Genomic DNA, 25,609 nt, shown 5'->3' with positions numbered 1-25,609 from the left:
GATGGAAAGGTTCCAGTGCCTTGAGGCCCAAGTGAAAATGTTAGCTGAGCAAATAGGAAAGCTCTATACAGCGCAAAAACAACCTTCCAAAGAGGGGGCTGATGGCCATAGCAATGACCGGGGGGCTTCCGAAAAGTGACTAAGTACTCACGATAATTGCAGTGCCAAAATGACAGATTGCTCTGATATAATTTTGCATAACGACTCTGAGATGCCTAATGGATTAAAAATGAAAGTACCAGTAAATGAAATTGTGATAGAAAGTGCAAATACTTCTAAAAAAGAGGTACGGTTTAACTTAGAGCTAAATAAAACAGTAAAGATTTGCACAAATGAAAAAGAAACATTAGGAATTCCAAAAGAACAAAGGAACAGATTTAAGAAAAATGACTCATGCATGGGGAATACCAGTGAACAGGGAGTAAGTGGGGATGCCATAGCTCCTTCCCTGGGCAAGCAAAACAATGACCAAACACAGACAGAAAAAGGAAATACTCACAAGGAGGGTACAAGTCAATCACCTGAAGAATTCTTTGAGCCACATATTCTTGAAGAGGCTGCAAGGGCTGATATGACACTAAATGATCACAAATGCACAGAATTAAAAAATGACAAATTGCTGAATGATGTTGTTACACATGTTCAGTTGGAAGGTTGTAATGTGGTCTCTGATGTTACCCAGATGGATGGGCGAACAGTGGCCACACTCCAAAAAACCTCTGAACATGGAGAAATGAATAAAATATCTCGCACAGAAATGGGTAAAAAGGAGGAAAAAATGTCTTTTCATTTACCAATGTGCTTAGCCAAAAGTGAAAAAGATCTGAGAAAGGTGAGCCCTGAAATCAGTAAGAATTCACATTTCTTATGTGTATTAGAGGAAGTTGAGGACAGATATTATGTACCCATCACTGTAGAAGAAAAATGCCACACCTTCGCTATGATTGACACTGGCGCACAGGCCACAAATATGTCCAAGGAGCTGGTAAAGAGTATCAATGAAGGGAGGCCTCCACAGAGTCAGTTCACAGTGAAGGCAAATCAAGGCCCAGTGCATAACTTTAATGGGGAGGAGGTGCCCATCATAGGTGTAACTGAGGTTGACATAAAAATAGGAAAGCACAGAATGAAACAAGAGGTATTGATCACATCTATTTGTGAAATTCCATTTCTGATGGGGACAGATTGCCTGAAAAGATTGTCTCCTCTCATAGATGGGGTGAATGGAGTGCTGTGGTCCTTAACCAAAAAACCATTGAGACCTAAGAAGCTAAAATCACAAAACAGCAATATAAAAGAATGTCACACCGTTGCCAAAACAAATGATGCTGTGGAGGTATATCTCCAGAATAGCTGCATACCTAGTGTCACTGTTATATTAATGTGTCAAGACAAAGATCAGAGCGACAATGAAAAACTACCTGTACAAATATACTTGGACCCAAGGAAAGATTGGCAGACTGCCATAGATGAGCACACATTACGTTTCTATTTAAAAGAGAAAACATGCAAACAGAATATTATTCCTAAAACAGATTCAGAAAAACACATTACCACTCTGGCAGAAATACACATGGAAGATGAGCAACCATGGGTTCATGTTGGTATAAATGATTATCTTAAAACAATAAAAGCCACTTTAGCACTTGAACATGAAAGGAGTTTCATTAATGAGAAATTGTTGCAAAAAATTATGGAGAGGGAAGAAATCCCGAAATTTAGGATTAAAAACCAATATGTTTCTGGGTTGGACAGTCCATACTTTGAAAACCGAATTGCAGGCAGATGCATGCTTAAAATTAGCATTGGGCTGAAAATAATTTACCATAATGTATGGATAGTGAGTGGAGCACAAAATGAATTTTACATGGGCAATGACATCATGCACAGAATGTGTATGGTGTTAGATTTCCTTAATCAAAAAATATGGTCACGCCTAGGTGGTCCGGCACCTGAATTTGAAGACAAAAGAAGGGCTTATCATTGTGCACAACTGGTTCCTTATGCAGTCGAATTACGAATGAGGAAAAATACTATTATTCCTGCATTTACAAAACAGTTTGCAATAACACTGAAATGCAAAAATGGACAGCAGATGAAAGGCTCTGATGCATTTGTATGCCTGAATGAAGCCATAAAACAGCAAGGCCTGGATTATGAATACATTCCATTGGTAGACATTGGTGAGGGATCTGTAAAAATCATGGTAAATAATAAAGGTTGTCAGGATATTCATTTAGAGGAAAACTCCCCATTAGGAATGGCCATACAAAAATCACATTATACGGCAGATTTAAATAACATGGTGATTGGGAATATTCCTGAAAAATATGTAGATGCCAAGGGCGAGTTGCCAGAACACCTGGACTCTCAGCCCAAAGGAATATTTAAAATTCATTCTGTGTATCCTTATGATTCAAATGAGACAGTGTGTTGCCATCAAGAGGATTGCATAATATTTAATTTAAATGAAAATGAAACAGGAAATCAGCCCATTGAAGTGGAAGCTGATATGCCAAAATATTTAAAAGTGGCAGCTCTACAAAAAGATACAGCCACACAGTTAGAGGAAAGCGCTGAGATTCCTTTACCAGAAGAGTTTCCAGAATTTTCCAGAATGGTAGAAGAGCAGATCTCCTTAGCGGATGCATGTGACAGCGATGAGGATCGAAACAATCTGAGGGAAATATTTATGGAGTTTAAGGATGTATTTGCAAAAGATGCTTATGATTGTGGTTTAACTGATTTACATGTGGCCACACTACCAGAAGGTTGTAGCAGAAATCCAGTGTTTGTACGCCAGTGTAGACTACCGCTGGCATGTTTAGAATCATTGGCAGAGATTATTAAAAATTTGGAATCACGGGGAATAATCAGGCCCATTCATAGCACATCCAATACGCCTATTTTAGGTGTGTTAAAGCCAAATGGTCAATGGCGGCTGTGTGCAGACTTAAGAGAGTTAAATAAAAGAGTACCAGTATCTAGATGGCCACTACCATTCATTGATCAGGGCCTAGCTCAGATACATGGTTCAAATGTATTTACCACGTTAGATCTCACCTCTGGATATTAGTGTGTGCCATTGGCAGAGGAGATACAACACTTATTTTCCTTTACATTTGACAGGACTCAATATGCCTGGCTTAGAGCTCCGTTCGGGTACATCAATAGTGGGAGTGAATTTGGCATATTTTTGAGAAAGGCCATGCCGGATGCAGCGGAAAGAGGAACAATAGTTTATGTGGATGATGTCCTGATAAAAAATGAAAGCCTTAAAAGCCATTTTGATGAAATAAGACATGTGCTTGGCCTATTGCAGAAAGCAGGCGCCAAAGTGTCTTTGCAAAAAGCACAATGGTGCAAGAAAAAAGTGAACTTTCTAGGGCATGAAGTGACTGAACGTGGGCTAAATCCACAAAGGAAGAAAATAGAGGCCATACAAAGATTAAAAGATCCTAAAGATGTGAAAGGAGTAAAAAGTTTATTAGGGATGACAGGCTATAACAGAAAGTTCATTGAGAATTATGCAGAAATCACTCAACCATTAACTAAACTGCTTAAACTAAATACTCCCTGGAGATGGGAAAGAGAGCAGTCTGATGCAGTGGCTAGATTGAAGGAATGTCTTGTAAAGGCACCATGTTTAGCATACCCCATAAAGGACAGGGATTTCTTCATAGAAATAGGTTTTTCTGAACATTGTATGTCAGCAGTATTATCACAAAAACACGATTTGAATCACAAAACCATTGCATATGCAAGTAAGGCATTTTCCCAAGTTGAAATGAAATTTAATGAATGTGAAAAGGCCCTATTAACCACTGTGTGGGCGCTACAACATTTCCGTCCCATTGTTCAGGGAGAAAAGGTGATTATTGAAACAAATCATCAACCTTTGCAATTTTTAGAGAGTAAAAGAATTAGATCAGGCAATCTAGCGCAATCCAGAATCACTTCATGGACGCTGGCATTACAAGGTTTTCCCGTAGAAGTGAGATATGGACAAAATAAAAAGAGCCCAATTGCTCAAGGGTTAGCTGACTTACATGACTGTGCAGCTGAACAAATACCAAATGAAATGGAAGTGGAAACTAGTTTGCAGGAATTTGAACAATCATCACACAAAGCTTTTGATGAAAAAACGTGCAAGGATTTGCCAACTGTATATGTGGATGGTTGTGCTTTTCACATTGAAAATGACAGTAATAAACAGTTAGTGGCAGGAATAGGAAATGTCTGGTTGAAATGTGAAGGCGTCCCCAGTATAGGGATGAGGATTGGAGATAGGAGCAGTCAGGTGGCGGAATTGGCAGCCATCTATAAAGCAATTGCTACTGCAGTTGATAAAAAGTTCAGTGAAATTGTCCTGGTGACTGATTCTGACTATGCACGGAATAGCTTTGTGGAGTATTTGCCTGGTTGGAAAGCAAGAGGCATGGTTACATACAACAAAAAGCCACTTAAACATGGAAAAATGATACAAGCCATAGACAAATTGGTGTCAGAAAATAATTTAACAATATACTGGAGAAAAATTTGTGGGCATTTAAAAACACCAGGAGAGGATAAGGAGGGAAATGATAAGGCAGACCATCTGGCTAAGATTGGGGCTGTGATGGGAGAATTGCTACCTATTGATTATTTAATGGGTGAAATACAAATTGATGCAGTCACACGTTCTAAAGCACCAAAGGAGGTAGATCAACCGGTGGTGCAGTGGAGTCATGACACGCCAGACCAGGATTTGATTGAGGCACAAAAGAATGATCAAATTTTGGGAATCTATTATAATCATTTGATAGATCCTGAACAAAATCCTGTAACAGAAAAAGATTGTATGGGAAAAGAAGAGTTGAGGGTGTTATTAAAGAACAAAACACGAATTAGATTACAGGATGGGCTCATGATTAGAGAGTCCATAACAGGGCAAATACAGTGGGTAGTACCCCTTTCATTCAGAGGACTAATGCTACACCATGCACATGATGCCATAACTGCAGGCCATAGAGGTTCACAAAAGACATTAGAAATACTAAAAGATTATGCTTACTGGCCACATATGTCCCAAGATGTGGAATTATATACTAGAGGATGTCTAGTATGCGCCCAATTTAAACCTGCTTCACCAATGCATAGAGCACCATTGATGAAAAGAGGCCTAACTCTCCCATGGTCAGATTTGCAAATAGACTATGTAGGTCCTTTAAAAAGGTCGAGCAGGGGACACCGTTATATTTTGAGTGTGGTATGTTTGATGTCAAAGTGGATTGAATGCATTCCTGCACCAGATTGTAGTGCGCAAACAGCAGCCACATTGCTGGTGAACCATGTGTTCTCAAGGTTTGGGTTGCCACAAAGAATTGAGTCAGACAGAGGAAGTCATTTCACAAGTACTCTAATGAGTAAGGTATGGCAAATACTAGGTGTAAAAAGGAAACTACATATCGCATATCGGGCGGCGTCTTCAGGTACAGTTGAAAGAAGCAATAGGTCTGTTGTGGATATTTTAAAGAAATTTGTGGCAGAAGCAGGTTCCAGCTGGGATTTACGTTTACCATTGGTTCTGATGGCAATCAGGTCGACTCCTGCCAAAGCAACAGGTGTTAGCCCCCATGAGGTCTTAACAGGTAGGAAAATGGTGTTACCACAACACCTACTATACAGAACACATGAGCAAACCCTTGTGAGTGCATCCACAGTTCATGAATATATTGATGAACTGAGGAGACATTTGCAACATGCATTTGCTTTTGTGCAGAGAAATCTGGAAAGAGCTGCTGACAGTGCAAAGTCATATTATGATAAAAAGACATCAGTAAAGGAATACAGTGTAGGGGATCAGGTGTACAAGTTTCATTTTGGAAAAAGTAAACAGAAAAATTCTAAATTTCTAGCAGCCTGGCAGGGGCCATTTCGAATTATAGATAAGGTCTCTCCTGTAGTGTATAAAATTTTGAAAAATGAAGGTGAAACAGCAATAGAGCAGTTTGTCCATGTAAATCAAATCAAACCATGCCATCCCAGACATGAGATCAGGCGGCTTGAGCATGTAGAAACAGATAAAATCCCTTGAACACAAAAAGAGAAAATAAATGGGTACAATCAGGAGGCAGTGACAAAGAAGTTAAAAAGTTGATTGTTATGATGGCACATAAACACTGTAGTATATGTAAAATATAATATAAAATAAATATAAATAAATAAATAAATAAATAAATGCACATATAATGGAAGTTCATGGTTGCTCATGGTCTCATGGTGCAGAGAGAAAGTGTGTTAAATATTGAATATCTGCTTGTTTTCTTTTAACTTGTGTTTAATTTCAGAAAAAAAAAAAAAATGAAATATTTTTACCAAGCATGTTTTATTTTTGGCAAAAGGATGAAGTTAGTATTGTGCTATGTACTTAATCTGTTTATTTTCTATTTTGATTTAGACAATTAACATTATTTGATCGGAGGTTCCGAGATCAGAGCCCACGGGAGAGACGATGGAGTCCTGGAGTCCCCTGGATGAAGACCAAAAGATGCCTGCCTCCAGGTGGAGGTGAAGACAAAATAACCGGAATGCCAAAAGAGATGACTGCTGTGGATTCAAGATTGCCAAGATGAAAGAATACTCGAATGAACCGAATAACATCGCTGGTCGGGACATACCAAAAGAGACAAAACAGAAGTTCCGGCATATGAAGTTCCACGTATTTATTATTTTAATTATTTATTTTAATTTGTTATATTAATTATTTGTTTTAGTTAGTTGTTTTATTTCGTTGTTTTTAATTGACTTGGAAAATTTAAACTTAAAGTAATGCCACTTCCACTGAGAAGGCAAATGTGGAACATTTTATGAACTGATGGACTCAGATGAAATGTTGATTGCAAATTTTCATTGATGCACATGAATATTCATTTTGTTGGATTGCTATATTGTAAAAAAAAAAAAAAGAACAAGTTGTTTTTAGGAATTGGCTTGGATTATAGCCAAGTTCTAAAAACAAAAGGAAGGTATATGTAAGGATATTTAGCGTGTTACAGCACAGAGTACAACACTACTACACAGGTAGCAAACAGCACAGAGTACAGCACTACTACACAGGTAGCAAACAGCACAGAGTACAGCACTACTACACAGGTAGCAAACAGCACAGAGTACAGCACTACTACACAGGTAGCAATTTTTTTCGCAGCACCACCACAAGGGTGCAGTGCATTGCTATATGGGTTACCAGATTAACAAGGAAAGACAGGCTATTCAGTCAAAAACGATTTTAACATATAAGATGCAAATCTATTTTTACAGTTAAAAGCACACGTGCTCATTTAAAAATGCACACTATTTTTCACCTGAAATGCCTATGGTGCGAGAGACACATTTGAAAATTAACAGCTAACCTATTAACCATTAACCTGACTAATAAAACCTTATTTAACATAACCCACTAATAAAATGTGTTCTCCACTGCAGAATTAGGCATACTCTGAAAACCATTTAAATGTGTGTGCAGATTTTTTTTTCTCCGTGTTTTTGTGCACAGTAACTGCAGGAAGAAGGAAGTCAGATTTGCAACAATTGCAAATGTATAAGCGAAGCTATTGTTGAAGAGTAGGAGGATGAGAGATGATGGATTTCATTGGGACACGTCATACAGAGGGCTGAGAGGAAAGTTTTAGTGGGCAGTAACGGGGAAAAAGACAAGAGACATTTTTCTGCATTAATGGGGAGAAGACCTGGCTGTGGGACTCCTGACTGAATGCAGATCCCTGCGTCCTGCTACAGTCAAGATTTGGCAGTCGAGATTGGGGAGAGCTGAAAGAAAAACCTTTCCACTGGCTGAGGCGTTCCTATCTGAAAAAGCTGAGAATTCCAGGCAATGACCCCGGTTTGAGAAGGAAAGGCGATCCTTTTACTGGGGTTAATCTTCAAGGGAGCTACATTCAGAAAGAGAACAGCTGAAGAAAACTCAGATAAGGTAATTACATAAGCGTGGGAGCCGTGTGTGTGCACGAAAATATGCAGTCAGTGTAGGAAAGGGGATTCCTGTGCGTGTCTTAATCAAGTGCTAATGTTGCAATTTGAGTTCTGTTCTCCGCCACTCTCTTTGCAGTGTGTCACAGACAATGCTTTGACTGTACCATTTTATTTCTGTAAAGAATGAGATCGTGTTTAAATACAACTTTTATAATACAGAAAAATATTTGAAAACAGACGGGTGATGTTTATTGTTTACCATTACAATGCTGATGATGTGGGGAGATTTTTAAACAGTGCAATGGTCATTTTAAGACAGATGTGTGCATGTCAGATTCAGTATGAACAGTTGTGAGTGATTGTAGCATAGCTCGTTGGAGGTACATGAGCCAACGGGAAGAGAGACTCTCAGAACATAGCTCCCTACCGTATATAAGGTAGTGGAAATTACCACAAGATTACCATATATAGCTCTCTGTCGTAAATAAGTCAGTGAGTTCGCCCATGGTGGCACACCAACACTATCACTGGAAAATGTGGTATTCCTAGAATGCAGGTCTGAGGTCTCTCTAGTGATCACACGAAAAATCTAAGCAAAGATAAGGGATTCTGGACATTGGGGCCACAAATAAAACAAGGAAATTATGCTCACCAAAATACCACCAACCACGTATACCAAATATGCAGGTCTGGGTGCTGAAATAATGCATGTCCATTGTATTATTGTTGCACATGGCCAAATCTGAATACAAAGAGTGATTATTGCTAAGTTATTTTTCGGCGGTAATAAAATACCGTCAGGCCCCAAATCTCCACAAAATACCCTACAAAACCTTTCCACCTTGTTAAGTAGATCAGCATTGACATGCTGAGCAGGGATAGAACAAATAACATATTTTTAAATAAATTGCATTATGCAGTTTTAATTATCTTTACCAAACTCTGTAGCATCTTTAATCCACAAAAGCACATGTAAATGTGTAGCCCCAAATGCAAAGTAATAATTCCTCCAAAAGTAATGTTCCACAGTGTCTAGTGGACTATTTTGTTTATTACATATAAAATGTAACATTGCTAAACAAACTGTGATGACTTCTTTAGTTGGATTATGTTTTCGAATCCACTCTGCAAGATCATCCTAGGCAAAATCAGCACAAATTCACAAACCAAGTTGGAGCACCTAGACTGCAGAGTATACATCTTACCTCAGAAAGTCTTCTATACCAATATTATTTAGTTACTCTCATAGTGGAATTTATGTTGGTAATGTTCCCTTCTAGGACTTAATTCTTTTGTTTTACCTGCTGCAGCATCTCATTTGCAGAAACATTTTGAAATCTAGTTCCTGTCTGAAGTGTATAAGCAACAGAATAGCTCACTTTTCTGCATATATTCGATATTGGTGCAGAATCTGTAATAGTCAAAATACATACATGTACAACGGTATTCTGAGGAAGAAATAGATACTTTCGAGGAATCTAATCTGCCTCCTTTCCAATGGGAAATACCATACGGAAACAACAAGCTTCTGATGTTTTTTCCCAGACACTGACTGACTGGTGCACCTTTGTTTCCGTCATTTGATGAAGTTGAAGACTGTCACCCATCATTTCTCGTGAGTGCAGAGGATGAATAGTGTAATGCTCAACCATACTATTCCCTTCTGCAACAGTTGCACACTGAAACCCACCTTCACTGTTCTTGTTTGTTTATTCAAAATCAAGTACAGACAAATCTGGTACATTCAGATGGTCTTTATACAGGTCATGGTGATTCACTAGAAACTCTAACGCTCCCTTTACCTTTGCTATATCTATAAAGTTTTGCCAAACTTGTGTGTCCTTTGTAGCAATGCCATTCATTAAAACAAACAAAGAATCATTAATGTCACGTTTCACTCCCAGTGTGTTCATGTTCTCTTGTAAATTGAGAGGCAAATACATAACTTTGCCCTTCACACCTTACACTAATGACTATTTTGAGAGTTGTGATGCCTTTGCAGTCTAACAATAACCTTGAACGGATGAACAGGTTGCAATGCAATCCTTTCAAACATGTTAACATTTGAAGCACAACAGGACATTCAAGCACCACCATGTTGTTCAATACACTTCTTATAGGAGTGTTTCTTCTTTGCAATACACTAAAACAGTGTTTCCACACAAATGGTGCTTCACTTGGATTGACTCACTCTTCTACAAAAATATACAGGTACAGGTTCTTTCAAACATCACCTACAGAGTATTTTACTTACTCTTCAATGTACACTTTGTGTAGTTGTCTGTACAATGTGCATCGACAGGACACACAAACAAATGCAGGTATTTCACTTGAAGAAGTCTCAAAAATTGCCATCCCTTGTCCATACCCATGAAAAAATTCCTCCAAAGGTGATTGATTGGTAGGATCATATCATTTCATTTTAGAGGAACATACATCATCTCGAAATGATTGGGTTTTGCAAACCTTACCACACCACCCTTGTCCACACTTGTGACGTCACAATCCAACCCCCAATTCCCACATTGGTAGTGCCAATTTTTTGGAACATTTGAACAGCAAATATTTATTCGAATGCTGTCGATCATTCCCATAATGTCTTCTCACAGGAAGGTATTAGATCATGACACTGCCTGAGTCATGAACCATCATGAACCATCAAAAATGTACCACTTTAAAGTAGCATTTTAGGAACTCATGGAACTTCTTCCCAGGCTAGAATGTACTAAGGGGCCATTTCAAACCACCCTGGGCATTTTGAAACCGTCAGTAGACCAGCTTCAAAACTAATATTCCAAATTATAAAATGGTTGTACGTTCATTGCTTTTTCCATGGGACTTATAAGCTCTGCTTCCTGACCTCGAAAGTAACAAAGGTTGTTTGCTTCCTACCGTGTGATCCTTGTAACGTGTCATTTTCAATGTGCTGTCAGCCTCTGTGACTACTAAGCACGTTAATGAAATATGAACATGTTTCTAAAGAAGCATGCGTCAAGGCCTGTTCACTGTGCCTCGTTTTAATGGTAAACCTTGTATACTTACATGTAACTTAACTCTATTGCCTATATGTTGTTAGCTTATAACACAAGTAATGGGGGCATTCTCCAGCCTAGTGCATAAATCAGTGTGGCTATTAATGAAGCTTTCTCCCCTTTCGGTGGGCTAATCCCACAGCTGGTGAGTTGGTGCCTCTTTACTGTGCTGAACTTGACTTGCATTTCTATCACAGTGTTCCCCCCTTTTATTTATCCATCAATAAACAACTCTTGTGTTACCCCCGGTACCCACTCTGCTGCTCTCCTTGTAGTTATCCATACCTTTTTTTAGTCTACTCATGTCCCTCCATCATCTACCCAATTTATGTATTACCAGGATATTCCAGGTGGCGGAAAGGGTGGTAAAAATTACAGCCACTTTTACTGCCACATTTACTGCACCGCCAAACTTGTAATGACGGCCATAATGTCAAAAACAAGGGGGAACGTACACACACAACCATGTCAACAAAAGGATTCCCTCTGTAGTCATATCCTCCCATACTTGTGTATGTTCGAATAAAGTTGCCCTTAATAACGTGTGTAATTAAATTAAATAGCTTAAGGAAGTGCTGACAGGACTGTTGTCTAAAATTGATAAATTGGGGGAGACAGTTCACCAGGGACGAGAGGTATTTATTCAAATGTGATTGTGGTAATAACCCTGCCCCTTCAGGCAGCTTCATCTAATCCACACAATAATATTGTTAATAGCACTTCCCAATTTGAAACTAAATTAAATAATCCAAACACTGCTAAAGGAAGATGTGATGTTAATACTCCCCAAAATGCTATTAAAAAGCTTCATGGGCACAACAGGGGGCAGGGAAGTGCAGGGGCAGAATGGTTAAGCCCTTGAGTGGCTACAATTGATAATCACACGAAAAATCATATCCCCTGCGTAGGTCAGAGTAGGCCTCAAAATGTTGATGCCATGAAAGAGTAAAAAAACATTCTCTGAGGAAAAACTCACCACTTGGCAGCACTGTCCGGATTAAAGCCTCAGTAGTTTTGTACAACGTACCAAGATTAGCACCTAGGTAATTTGAAAAACAAGATTCATTGACTAATAAATGTATCAATTCGATTTGCTTCAATTATCAGATAAAACATTATTTCATGTATGAGATGGGAATGCCCAACTGCCTGGACAATTGCAAACAAGTGGTTTTTAATAATAGGGTTCTGGCAGATGGTCTATTGGCCATTGATTTCCACACCTAACCACCATCAGGCTTGAGGATCACCTGAGTGGAACCATCGAATGAGGCTTCTCATTAGGTACTGGTGAGGCGCACTGCGCAAAGGCAAGGAGCTGGGAAACAGGACCTGGCTATGACAGTTTCCAGAAGTGGAGTCAGCGGACCCACACTGAGGGGTAAGGGTTCAGTGCAACTTCAGGTGGATAGTGTGCTGAAGGTGTGGACTGACTGACAAACAAGGAGAAGAGTGCCCCTATAGTTTGTAGACAAACATACAAAATGTTATCTATGAATATTTCTGTACTCAGCAAACATTTAGTAGACAATGGGCCTCATTCCGAGTATGGAGGTAAGCATGGCACTATTTGATCCATGACTACCTCCCATACCGGTACTGAGTCCACCCTGGTTCAATGGGGACTTACCGGTCCATTCCGACCTTGGAGGGACCGGTAAGTCCCCATTGAAAAAAACATTCCCCTTTCCCATTCCCATTTCAGCCCCTACAGGGCTCAATGGGAATGAGGAAGTAGCTAACAACAGTACCGCAATTTGCGGTACCGTTATTAGCTCTCTGGTCCCTTAGCGGCTCCTGCTAAGGGCATCTGGTAAAACCAGGCGACCATTGCGGGACCCGCTAAGGGACCTCGTTGTAGGGCGCAAAGGGATTACCGGCACCGATGTCCTTAACGGCGCCCGGTATCCCTTGCTACTCGGTATCCCTACTCAGAATGAGGCCCAATGACTGCATGAATTCTATTCAGGGATTTTACTTAATCTTATTTCAAGAAACCTGGGCCCTGAAGAGGGCAGACATCCAGGGCAATCAGACCATTGCAGTACCGGCGTCTCAAGGAGCCCGGGGCTGAACGGTCAGGGGCCTTACTGCCTGGGTGGACAGCTCACTAATTGGTATGTGAATGAGTGTGTCATTGAGTTATGCAATTTACCACATCTAATCGCCTCTGCACCAGAAGGCCACATTTAACTCCTATTTAATATATGATAGGCCAAGTAATAACCCAGGGCCATATTTAGTTGGTAAAACACAGAATAATATTAATAAATGGGAGCGCTATGACACCAAAAAATTACATGTTATTGTGATTGGCAATTTTCATTTACAAATGGGACCCATGAGTGATATGGAAGCACTCTGGCAAGACCAAGATGAGGCCTGGGGGATTCCAATACTGGTCGCCTCTTACTCCAAAATAAACCATGTTCAGGCAAATGGACACCACTCGCTCACGTTTGCACTGGAACTGACAGCCTGTAATGGAAGGTATCAGAGCGATCAGCCAGCAGACATTATTTATGTCGGGATCAATTGATCTTCCCAATTGGATTATGTATTGTTTGAAGCTAAGGATTGGGACTCATTGAGAGTTTTACAGTGTTAAACCGAAGTGACAGCAACCACAATCCACTCTGTACAGTCTATTTGCTGTATCAGCGTCTAGTGAGAGATCAATATGATTATGTTCCCTCAATAGATATAAAGCAGATTAGGCATGCAAGAAAGAGCATATAATGGGATAAACTTCAGGGAATTGAAACCAAATGGGAAATATACTTAGCAGTATTGTGAAACATTGAAAGCAGTTGTGTGCCAGGTGCAATGACTCAATGCTGCTGAGTGTATGTGACTAACTGGTGGGCACTATTTAATGGTTGTATGTGGTATAATCGCTGAAAATGACATTGAGGGTGGCTCGAATTATTTTTAAAGGCCCTAACCACCCTTCCCAACATATTTTAGGACTGGTGCAATTATATAAACCAGTCCTTTATTAGGACTGGTGCAATTATATAAACCAGTCCTAGAATGCTTGATTATATCAATGGATACCCTTTTCAACCGCTTGTTACTTACCTGGCGCAAGTGAAAAGAAAGAGGGTTCTGCCCAGGGAGGGCTGATATGACAAAGACTGCAGATTGGCTAAGATCAATATGGCTACTTGCCTCGAAGCAGGCTCCATGATTGACAGACATCAGCTCTACTCGGAAAGGGCCTGTTACAAAACTATTATAAAAACTAAAAAAGTGGCCTACATGGAAAGAAAATTGGAAGAGCAGAGAGACTGAGCTGTGAGTGGTGACACAGTAACATTTTGAAGCATGGTTGTTGGTAAAGAGAACAATGGTATCAATTCCCTTCAGTGTGGATTAGCGCAAAAGCAAGGTTTAACCATTTTTCTGTTTTAAATGGTTATATCTCTGGGGACGCTAATGATGTGATTCTGATGAACTCCTCTCAGACTGGAATCCAGCCAGTAGAAGATATAAGCCCCATAGATCTTTATAAAGAAGAACTAGTAGAATGGTTTCCGGTGCTATTATAACTCTTCAATGCTGTTCTACAGGATAATGTGGTGCCGGATTCTTGGCGGTTAGCTTGAGGTCCTCATATTTAAGAAAGGGCAGAGGGACGCTTCTGGAAATTATCGTTTTATCTCACCCCTAAACAGTACAGGTAAAATATTTGCAAAGGCTATTTTGAAGCATCTCCACGAGTGGGTGAATGACAATGTGATTATCAGTAACCTCCAAGCTGGCTTCCAGCAAGTAAAGAGTACACGGCACCAGGGGTTTTGTCTTTTGCTCCTGGTCCACAAATACATAGTGTTAAAGAAAGTGAGACTGTATGCCATATTTGTGGACTTGAGGATTGCATCAGATGGGTGCAGCAAACCTGCTTTGGCAGGTTCTGGTTGAACAAAAATGTAACAAAACATCTATTATCTGCAGTACAGGCTTAATATTATGAGAACCGAGTGGTGGTTCTTGTAGGGCTTGCAGGGTGGGTGACTACTCCTTTTGATGTGGACAGAGGTGTTAGTCCAGGCTGTGTTCTTCCCCACTTTTATTCTGTATTCATATCAACAAGGCCATAGAGGACTTGCTGACCCACTGCATGGATCCCCCGAGATTAGGCAGGGATAGATTCCCTGTGCTGTTACTGCAGATGATGCAGTCCTCCTGTCTACTACCCCCATGGGTCACAAACGAACCATGGATGGTTTTCTGAACAAATGTATCTTTACGTGTTGGCAAAACCAAGAATCAAGTTTTCGACAAAAGTGCGCTAAAAAACAGGAGCTGTGTAGTAATGTTGATGGTGCCAGACTGCAGCAAGTGTGTACGTATGACTACTTGGGGATCTTTTTTTCGGAAATCAACTCTTGGTCTGCACACATCAAGAAGTCATACACCAACCCAGTAAAAAATAGTGGAGGGGTGAGAAGCTTTCATAGAGGGCACGGCAAGGGGGACATTTTGCTGGCTCTGGAGATTTACAGAAGACAAGTGAAAGCCTCAGCTCTCCATGATGCAGACATCTAGGGCTATGCTAAACATCAACGATTACAGTCTGCTAAAAATACATTTTTAAAATCTTTTTTAATGCTGTCACAAGTTCTTCAAATGCCCTATTCTACATGGAGATTAATTTGAGCCCGATTCAGGATGATGACAGAGTTAGACCTGTATTATACTGGGTTAGGTTATGGGGTACTACTGGCCTCGTTGACAGATGTGGGTGGCAAATGTTTATGTGGTGTCGCCACACATGTGCGCAGAACTTAATTTGACTATTTTATGTATGAACCCCAGTACCACTGATAAAGGTTGTGCTTGGCTTGTTTAAAATGCAGCTTTGCATGTATGCCATAGGAAAATGGAAGGATCATGTACAGTTCTACGTTTAGGCACAGAATATTTAGCAGGAAAACCTGGTTTTGGGTACAAAACTTATCTTGATTTAATTTCTCTGCCTCTTGCTAGGACACTTTTCCTGGAATTTAGATTGGGCACATTAAGGGTTGCTGCCTTTACTAAAGTCTGGGCTCAGATGTCCTCTGGCCAGTGTTTGTTATGCGGTAGAGGGGAAGAAACTGAGATGCACTTTACGCTGTTTTGCACAGAATTCTGGGTTCTGAGGAGATTTTATATTAACCCTGTTTTTAACTTATACTCAACTGAAGGGCTGCTGACCTGATGGCTTGGTGCAAGTCCACCATTAAACTTGATTTGGTTTTTCGGGTATCAAAATATATCCATAGGCCATAGTTGCATCACCAAAGTGTAATCAAAAGTATTTTATTTTAACCAAAATGATCTAACGGTTCATACAACTGAGATGTAACTAAATGTACGGACTTTATTATTTTCGGAATGTAAAATTGTATTGCTTTATTTTCAATGTCTCATGGTGTATAGTGTTTGTACAAGATTGTATCCCCAATGTTAAATGTAATTTGTATGGATTTTTAATGATTGTCATTGCCAGTGTTATTTGTGTGTACCTAAGACTTAGGGGGTAATTCAAGAATTTGGCGCACAAGTGGCGCACGCGACTGGCGCACAGAGTGCGCGTGCGGCAGTCTGCTCCAGCCGCGTGCGCCAAAACCCATTTCAGCGCAGAGCGTATTCATGGATTTATACATCCATAAGCAGCTGTGGTGCAGAGTGGCACAGAGACCCTGCAGCAGCGCCAGTTACGCCTCCAAACCCGCCTCGTGCGCCAAACACATCGCACAAATCCAGTACATGGCGCAACAGCCAGCGGACCAGCATACAGCTCCCCAACCATGAAAACGCGTGTAAAACTCCCTGCGCACCCCTCGGAATACACGTACCCCGCTCGTGCCAGGCCAATCGCGTGTAAAACTACCCACACACCCCTAGGAATACACGTACCCCACTCGCGCCAGGCCAATCACATGTAAAACTCCACGCACACCCCTAGGAATACACGTACCCCGCTTGCGCCAGGCCAATCGCTTGTAAAACTCCATGCGCACCCCCAGAATACACGTACCCTGCTCACGCCAGGCCAATCTCATGTAAAACTCCATGCACACCCCTAGGAATACACGTACCCCACTCGCACCAGGCCAATCGCGTGTAAAACTCCATGCGCACCCCCAGAATACACAGACCCCGCTTGCGCCAGGCCAATCGCGTGTAAAACTCCATGCGCACCCCCAGAATACACATATCCTGCTCACGCCAGGCCAATCGCGTTTAAAACTCCATGCACACCCCTAGGAATACACGCACCCCACTCGCGCCAGGCCAATCGCGTGTAAAACTCCAGGCGCACCCCCGGAATACACGTACCCTGCTCACGCCAGGCCAATCGCATGTAAAACTCCATGCACACCCCTAGGAATACACGTACCCCACTCGCGCCAGGCCAATCGCGTGTAAAACTCCATGCGCACCCCCAGAATACACAGATCCTGCTTGCACCAGGCCAATCATGTGTAAAACTCCATGCGCACCCCCAGAATACACGTACCCCGCTCACGCCAGGCCAATCGCATGTAAAACTCCATGCACACCCCTAGGAATACACGCACCCCACTCGCGCCAGGCCAATCACGTTTAAAACTCCATGCATACCCCTCTGAATACGTGTATCTCACTTGCATCAGGTAAACTGCATGGAAAACTTCATGCGCACCCCCGGAATACACGTACCCCACTTGCGCCAGGCCAATCACGTGTAAAACTCCACGTGTACCCATCCGAATACGTGTACCCCGCTCGCGTCAGGTAAAATGCGTGAAAAAAGTCCCCCCTTGGTGTGGGTGTGCCTGCGGGGCATGGTCATGGTGGATGGGGTGCCTGTGGGGAATGGGGAGGGTGGATGGACTGCCGCTGGGGCATGGGGAAGGTGAAAGGGCTGCCTGAGCGTATTCCGGCGGTGCGTGTGCAATTCCACACGCGATAGGCCTGGCGTGAGCGGGGTACATGTATTCCTAGGGGTGCGTGTGGAGTTTTACATGTGATTGGCCTGGCGCGAGCGGGGTACACATATTCCTAGGGCTGCGCATGGAGTTTCACACGTGATTGGCCTGGCGCGAGCAGGGTACGTGTATTCCTAGGGGTGTGCATGGAGTTTCACACGTGATTTTGCAGTGTTGGCACCCTCCTCATGCCCTGCAGGCAGCCCATCCACCCTCCCCATGCCCCGCAGGAAGCCCATCCACCCTCCCCATGCCCCGCAGGCAGCCCATCATCCCTGAACATGACCCACAGGCAGGCCAAATGGCACCATGCACTTTGGAGCCCCGACTTATGTCCCCACCCCACCCCCAGTGACGGGCACCTGCTAGCAGGCCCGACATATGTGCCCCACCCAACACGTCATCACAATCCAGATCCATGGCCCTTATGGCCACCCAAATTCCACCTCACTCCACCCCAGTCCAAACACCCAACCAAGCGTTCCATCCACTCCACATTGAAATCCCCATGTCATGATAGATCCCAAATAAGCAGTATACGCATGTGTCCTTCCAGATCCTCTTCCATCCTTCCTTGTCGGCATGCAATGGTGTGAATAGGGCATCATAATGCCCCAGAACTTGCTCACCAGGATACCAACTTCCTTTTCACTGAAGCCTCAGTGGTAGCCATCTGCCTCTCTGCTGGGGGGTTGCCACTGGTGCCGCAAGGTGTTGTAGCGGACATGGCAACCCCCGAGGCAGGTGTGGGTGGGCAACTGGATCCAGGGGCTGGGCTGTGGAGTGATGGAACACCAGCCGGGAGTCTTCTGTTCCAGCAGGGGTGGTCACAGCAACTTGAGCCCTGCAGATGGCAGATGTGCAGACACCAAATGGCAGGGCACAGTGGCAGCAGGCAGGCAGGCAGCAGCAGACGGCTTGTGGGAGGCTGCTCAGGGTTCTGGGGGGCAGTAATTCAGCTTCCTGGGCAGGAGCGTAGTATTGCGTGTGTTGTCGCGTGCCCAGCTTGAAACGGAGTGATTTGGCATGTGAAAAACAGAACATTTGAGTGAATTCCGAGGAAATTCCTGTGGCGTTTCCCTGGCACGGGTTGAAGGTCCCACGTGGGTTTCCATCGCTCTGTACGTGCTTTTCGTGGAAAGCAGTGCGTGTGTTTTCCAGGTGTTGGGGTTCACACGTGATTACTTCACAGTGGCTACAGTCCGTACTTCTTCTTTTCGCGTGGGTGTTGGCTACCCATTCTTCTTCTACACGCAAGGCAGACGGTGAGTCGCACACGCTATTTTTCATGATGCGGGTGTCCCTGTTAGCCACATACCCCTTTTCTCCGGCCATACTAGCCTGCATGTTGATCACGTACGTATTTTTTGTGTTCCTGGCTGCCACAGCGTACTGCGTGTGTTTTTTTACATGCATGTGGGCTACACGGGTCGCTTATCTCTTTTTCTTGCTTTTTTGGGATGCCTGAGCGTTGCATGACACATCCTTTCTCCTAGGGGGCCACAGAATGGGACATTCATCGTAGCTGTATATATACGTGTTTGTTGTTTGCATGCACTTTTGTGTTTCGCAGGGACGCTACCTCCTGCCTTCGTGTGGCGGATGTGTTTAGGCCTTTTCGAGTCTTTGGCCATGCGCGGGTTTTCCCTGTTTGATTCCATGAATATGTGTGGTTCGCGTGCTTGTCGGCGTTCCGTGTACTTCCCAGCAGTACTTCCCCAGTATGGCCTTATTTTTACGCGTTGGTCCCCATTCCGCCATGCACGGATTTGGCGTACATCCCGGGGAAAACATGCGCAGGGCCTTCCATAAATCGCACGCATGCACGTGCGCTTGCTTTTTCACACTTGCGCCACAATTTTCGGTGCACATTTGTTCCATGAATCGGCCCCTTAATGTCAAATGAAGATAAATAAAAAAAATAAGTAAAGTTCATAGAAGGGATTCACATTCTAAAATACCATTCACATTGAAGCACTGGTAGTCACATGTCAAGGATGCATGATGGAGGCATTTGTTTGTCTACAGTTTCTTAAGTGAGCACCACCTGGTAAAATACAATTACTTCATCATCAGACCAGACAATTTGGCACTCCTGAATGGCTTCTTTTACCCTGCAGAAGTACTATTTTGGCATCACCTCTTGCTACTCCCATCTGAGAACACTTTGAACCCCTAGTATGCCCCCTGCTCTATCTCTCTTGGGAATCAGATACTTTATAAAAAGAACGCGGCCGAGGCACCACTTTTGGGGATGAATGTATCATATCTATTTCCTCTATTTAAACAAACACCTGTAGTTCAAATGGTCCGGCCACCTTTCAATGGGGACACTATTACTCCAAACCTAACTCAGCATCTTGGCAGTGCATGTCACAAGGTCCTGTTCTCATAAGGTTCCCCCCTTGCAGCTGGGGCACTAATCTAATTGTCCAAAACCAAAATTCCATTCCCAGCTCCAGTGAGCTGCTCGACCTGACACAATTAACAGCTATCTGCATTGCGTGTCTCCCATCTTCCGTAACCGTGGCTTTCTGATCATTTGCTGGGGGAAGGATGCATAAATTCTAATTAAATGAACAAAGCAAAAGCTGCAACAGATAGCCTTATTCCCCATCTTCTAGAAGCAGCAACTTTTAGCAAGGCCTAATCCAAAATGGCAGAACTTTTGCTTCAGCGGCACACCACCCTCATGTTACTAAAACACAAGATTTATCCTGTCTCACTGCTGGACACTTCACTACCTTTTTACCAACTACCAAAAAGCTGTGCTGGATTTGAAATAAAACAGCATATCCTTAATCCAGAATAAGTCACTACTACTAGCAACAAAACTATTAAACAATGCCCTGGCTCTAAACTCTAAATATAATAAGCAACATTATTTCATTATTCATCATATAATACTCTGTGATGCTCTCTAAAGTGTGTCAAAGCTAATTACAAATAACACGTGGGCCGAACAGCCAATCCAAACAACAAAATACTGACACTAAATGAACAGCTCTCTTAGGTAATTCAATGTGCGCAGCCTAAACCTCTTTCCATAGTTGTAGCGTTGCACTTGCATCTCTGTCATGCTCATGCAGGGTCAATCACGTGCATGCAAACATGCATTATAAAGACTTTGATCCCTCTGTAGTTACTTAAATGCGTTATTGTTGCAATAGTATGGGTTCATGCCATCGATGACATGTACTGTAATATTCTTTATAGTGTTTCTGTGGTTGCAGGTTAAGGGGGCTCAGTTTCCTGTAGTCGCCTATGGGTGTACCTGGGGGGTGTACCTGGGTAGGGTCAGTTTGGTGTTAGAGAAGACCATACTTTTAAGACCAGACTGACCCTACCCAGGGCCACCCGCGAGTGACTGCCGGAAACTGAGCCCCCTTAACCTGCAACTGCAGAAACACTCTAAAGAATATTAGCTTTGATAAAGGCCTAGAGGGGTAGAAACACATGTCAGCAGACCACAATAATAACAATGATATTAAAGATCTAGACTCAACATTGTAAAACATAATATCAAGAGTCTTTAATGATCTCAAGTGCAAGTTAACCTCTCAATGAAATAATGTATGACATCAGCTCGCACACCGTAAATGGTGGCCACTTCTTCAGGTTGGACCAGATGGTCGGAAGCAAAAGATACCCCCAATGCCAATTCATCGCTCTGGAGGAATAAATTCCAAGTTAGTTGGGGTAATCATAGCGTGGATGCTTTGTGAATTTTTCTAGAAAAATATTAGCCATGGACTCGGACTGATAGAAGGCTGCTGCTGTTTGTTTAGCTTTAGAATGTACCATGATGATTAGTGTGAAGTTGACTTACAAGGTTATAACAGTCACAAAGTCCCTTGACATTTGGAATTTGCACAAATCTAGCAACTATTCTATTTAGTGATTTACATTGCATGAGAGTGTGAGGATCGATGTCCGAAAATTACAGACATAAGACCTACTCTGCAGAAGGTAGTCAATAAGGCTGCTCCCCTCCCCCCCCAGGTTCCCTCTTACATCTGACCTTCCTTTCCCCTTGACCTTTTCAGCGACAGTCCATCCTGCACAACATTTTCGGTTCTGCAGACCTGTTGCCACACTCTCACCTGCCCCACCATTTACCTTAACAGGCCTCTAGCCCTGTTCGATTGCAGTTTCCGGGGCCGTCCATCAAAACATAACTCACTGTGCAACGCACTTACAGACGTGGTCCTTTGTGCATCAGGTTTTGAAGGAATCAAATGCAGTATGTAGTATGCATTAGACTGCAGTCTTATATTATAACCACCCCATACGTTTATTCCCCTACCCCACTCCATATTTGTAAAATGGCGTATCTTTATTTCTTTTCATAGTGAAATGTGGCGGTACTTTCAACAAAGATGATGGGGTTATAATTTCTCCAGGATTCCCCGACCTATACCCTAATTCCGTGGATTGTGTCTGGACCATCCTAGCCCCAATCGGACAGCAGGTACGCCAATATTCTGTGAGTGTGTTGTGTGATTATTATAGTAGTTTGTGCCTTAACGAGATGTTCAGAGCATCCGAGCATTGGCAGATGCAGCAGGGCAAGATGAAGGGGGCAATTCCCAGGTCATTTTTATCAGTAGCGTGTAGATAGAAATACAACGCCACCGCATTTGTATCAGATGAAACTGAACAACTAGACCATTTACTCAGGTTAAGGGCAAAGGTTGCTTGGGACTGGTGAACTTTCAGAGTGTTCTAATTTGGGATTAGTCGGACGCACATGTAGCAGTCTGGCATATTCTATACCACAATTGGCTCTCATTATATAACTTTGTTTTGGCTTGGATCACTGCCAACAAGAATTACTGCTAGCAACACCTTTACAGCCGTAATGTATGCAGATTTACTGAACTACCTCTGTCGGTATTTTATTAAATCCCTATGCATCATGTTAATAGTTGTCTGTGACATTTCCATTCTCATTTTGAGGATGGAAATCGATTTTGTGCAGTGCGGAATCATATTGCTACTCTTCAATTGTTTATAAAGCTAAGAAGGTTAATTTTTGACTGGTTAAGAGGGGAAAAAAGTTGGCATCATATATGGGTACACTCTCTTAAAGGAACCATATGCACAGGTGTTTCGCCTTTAGTGAATGTAACGTCTTGTTCTTCGATTTCCTGTAAGAAGAAAAAAACTGAAAAAAAGTTCGTGTCAATTTTGGTGGAGATTACATTTGGAGGTGTTTTTAATGACAGTATTCAACCTCATAATTAGGTGGTATATATTACTGGTGGTATTCTGCGGTATCCCACCAGGGTTAATACCGTCAACTCCAAAATGCTCTCAGTGTTTTTACTGCTACTGCCACACTTGTAATGAGGGCCTTCCAGTGCTGCAGACATCCCTGCTGTTTTGATTCTGGTATTGGAACACATTTCTAGATAAATGTGCGAAAGTATATAGGCCTCCAGTGTTCGTATAAAGCTACTTGATGACCGAACTCTAACGTGGAGCTGGAGCAGATTAAAGTGAAAGTCATCCCATAAGCATTTAACAGCCGTAACAGCCTCTATCTAAATCTGCCTGCCTCTACTCTCCGCCCTTTGCAACTCATCCAGAACAGGACTGAGAGACATGTCCTTGGCCTCAAGCCCAGGGACCGTAACTCTCCAGGACTGAAATCACTACACTGGCTCCCAGTGGCTGCGAGGAATAAGTTCAAAAGCCTCTGCATTGTCCACAAGGCCTTCTGGGGCCTTGGGCCGAAATACCTTCAACTCTCTCTTCCTAAATATCTTCCTTCTTGAGCTATTCGCTCATCCACCTCCAACTCCCTCAGGGTCAGCCGCTTCTCCAAGCAACAAGTTGGGGGTAGATCTCTCCCCGCAGCAGGGGCCTCCCCCTGGAACAGCCTTCCTGCCTCCCTGAAACTTGAGGAGAACCATCTCCGGTTCCAGAAGCACCTCAAAACCTTCCTCTTTGCCTCCGCTTTCTCTCCCTCTCTCCCCTGCTAAAATCACTGAACCTGCACCGAATCTGCAACTGGGCCACTCACCGATCTCGGTCCTTGGCCCAGCCACTCTTCCCTGCACTGCCTCCCTACACTACGGGACTGTCTCTGTATCCTACAGCCCCTCCCCCCAGCACTTACCTTGCACTTGCCACCAGTTGGCCCTATTATTTTTCTTGTATTCTACTAACACTGTACTGCACTTTCCCCTCTCCCTTTCCCCTTGCCCTTTTCCCTTCCCCTCTACCCTTGCACTTGCGTGATCTGAATGACACCTGGCCTAGTAGGATCGTTGTCTGTCTCCCCTTGTTCCCCCCCCGCCTCATCGCGCCTTGAAACACTTGTGTATAGGCGCGTTACAAATGCCATATCATATCATATCATATCATTTAGTGTCTGTCCCGGAAATCTATTTTCATTAGAACATGAGATTTTTGGATTCCTTGTCAATCACAAGACGAACCATAGACATGATAGGTGGCTTTGAGCATAATTGTCGCCCATTGAGCCTGAAGTGCGGAATCCGCACTAAATTCTACTTCCGCCTGTTCCACGAAAATAAGCATTGCGGTTACACCTTCACTGGAATTTTGCACAGTTTTCTGTGGTTTCGCACAGAGTATGGTGTTTCGCTCTCATGTCAGTTTCGTGAAGCGATACGAGAAACTGTGTGCAGGTTTTTCCTCACCGTACTAGTTTTATAGAAGCCATGGGAAACGTATCACTTTATTTGATTTTCGCTAGGTTCGCACAGCATCACGAGAACCTTTGTGCATGTCTTTTTTTGATCCGTGCTAGGTTCATGGCACGAGTAACTTTGTGTGGGTCTTTCTTCAATCCATGGTAGTTTCATGCAGCAACACGAGAAACTTTGCACCAGGTTATTTTATATCTGTATTAGTTTCTTGTTGCGGCACAAGAAAACGTGTATTTTTTTTTCAAACTGTGCTCAAACTGCGCAGCATTGTGTTTGATTCGTGGTAGTATCACGCAGTGGCACGAAAAATGTTGTGCTGTTTTTTTCAATTTGTGTTAGGATTGAGCAGTGGCAAAAGAAAGGTTGTGCAGCTCTTTTCAATTCGCAAGATGACACGACAAACTTTGCGCCACTCTTTTCGATACGCAGTGGTGGTGCAATGGCGGATTGTGGCTGGCAGAACAAAATTTCAAAGTTTCACCCAGGCTAATGATAGGCCCAAAACTGATGAAGATGCAAAGAGCCATGAAAGACCTTTCCTTATTGCTCGCAAATGAACCACTTATTTTTGCACTTCAGTGCACATGTTTCCTCCATGCAATTTTAAACATTTGTTACATTTAGTGGAAAGGAAAAGAGGAAACAACAGGTGAAATCACCTGTACACCTTTCTTTTACATACTGACATTAAACCAATCGTTTTTGCAGGCAGAGTATGAATGCACAGAGGGAACATATGCCATTCTGTGCCCCCACTGACAACTTAAACATGAAGAAAACGCCTTGCATTGGAGAAATGGGTATTCAAAGGTTTTTACTCTGAAACCTCTTATGGGCGTTGGTTATTGGAGGTTTCCCACATTATCCTAATTTTTTTTACATTTTTGTACTATTTGGCCCTCAGGTCATTGGGTACACAAATCAATACTTCGGGTTGTGTCCAGTGCAATGGGAGTGCACGTTT

General features: G+C 42.6%; 1 protein-coding gene across 1 annotated transcript in view; it reads left to right on the top strand.

Moving 5' to 3' along the window:
* LOC138504992 (astacin-like metalloendopeptidase) overlaps nt 1-25,609 on the top strand; it is a 226,577-nt gene that overhangs the window by 168,357 nt on the left and 32,611 nt on the right. Inside the window, exon 8 of the mRNA XM_069625354.1 lies at nt 22,318-22,436. Within this exon, the coding sequence (XP_069481455.1) occupies nt 22,318-22,436 (119 nt within the window). The remainder of the gene's footprint in view (nt 1-22,317; nt 22,437-25,609) is intronic.

The sequence above is a fragment of the Ambystoma mexicanum genome, chromosome 11 (genome assembly GCF_040938575.1).
Source record: "Ambystoma mexicanum isolate Mex_15411 chromosome 11, UKY_AmexF1_1, whole genome shotgun sequence".
NCBI classification, from domain to species: domain Eukaryota; kingdom Metazoa; phylum Chordata; class Amphibia; order Caudata; family Ambystomatidae; genus Ambystoma; species Ambystoma mexicanum.
Note: the sequence above shows the minus strand (reverse complement) of the source record. Positions and strands in the feature narration are given on the sequence as shown.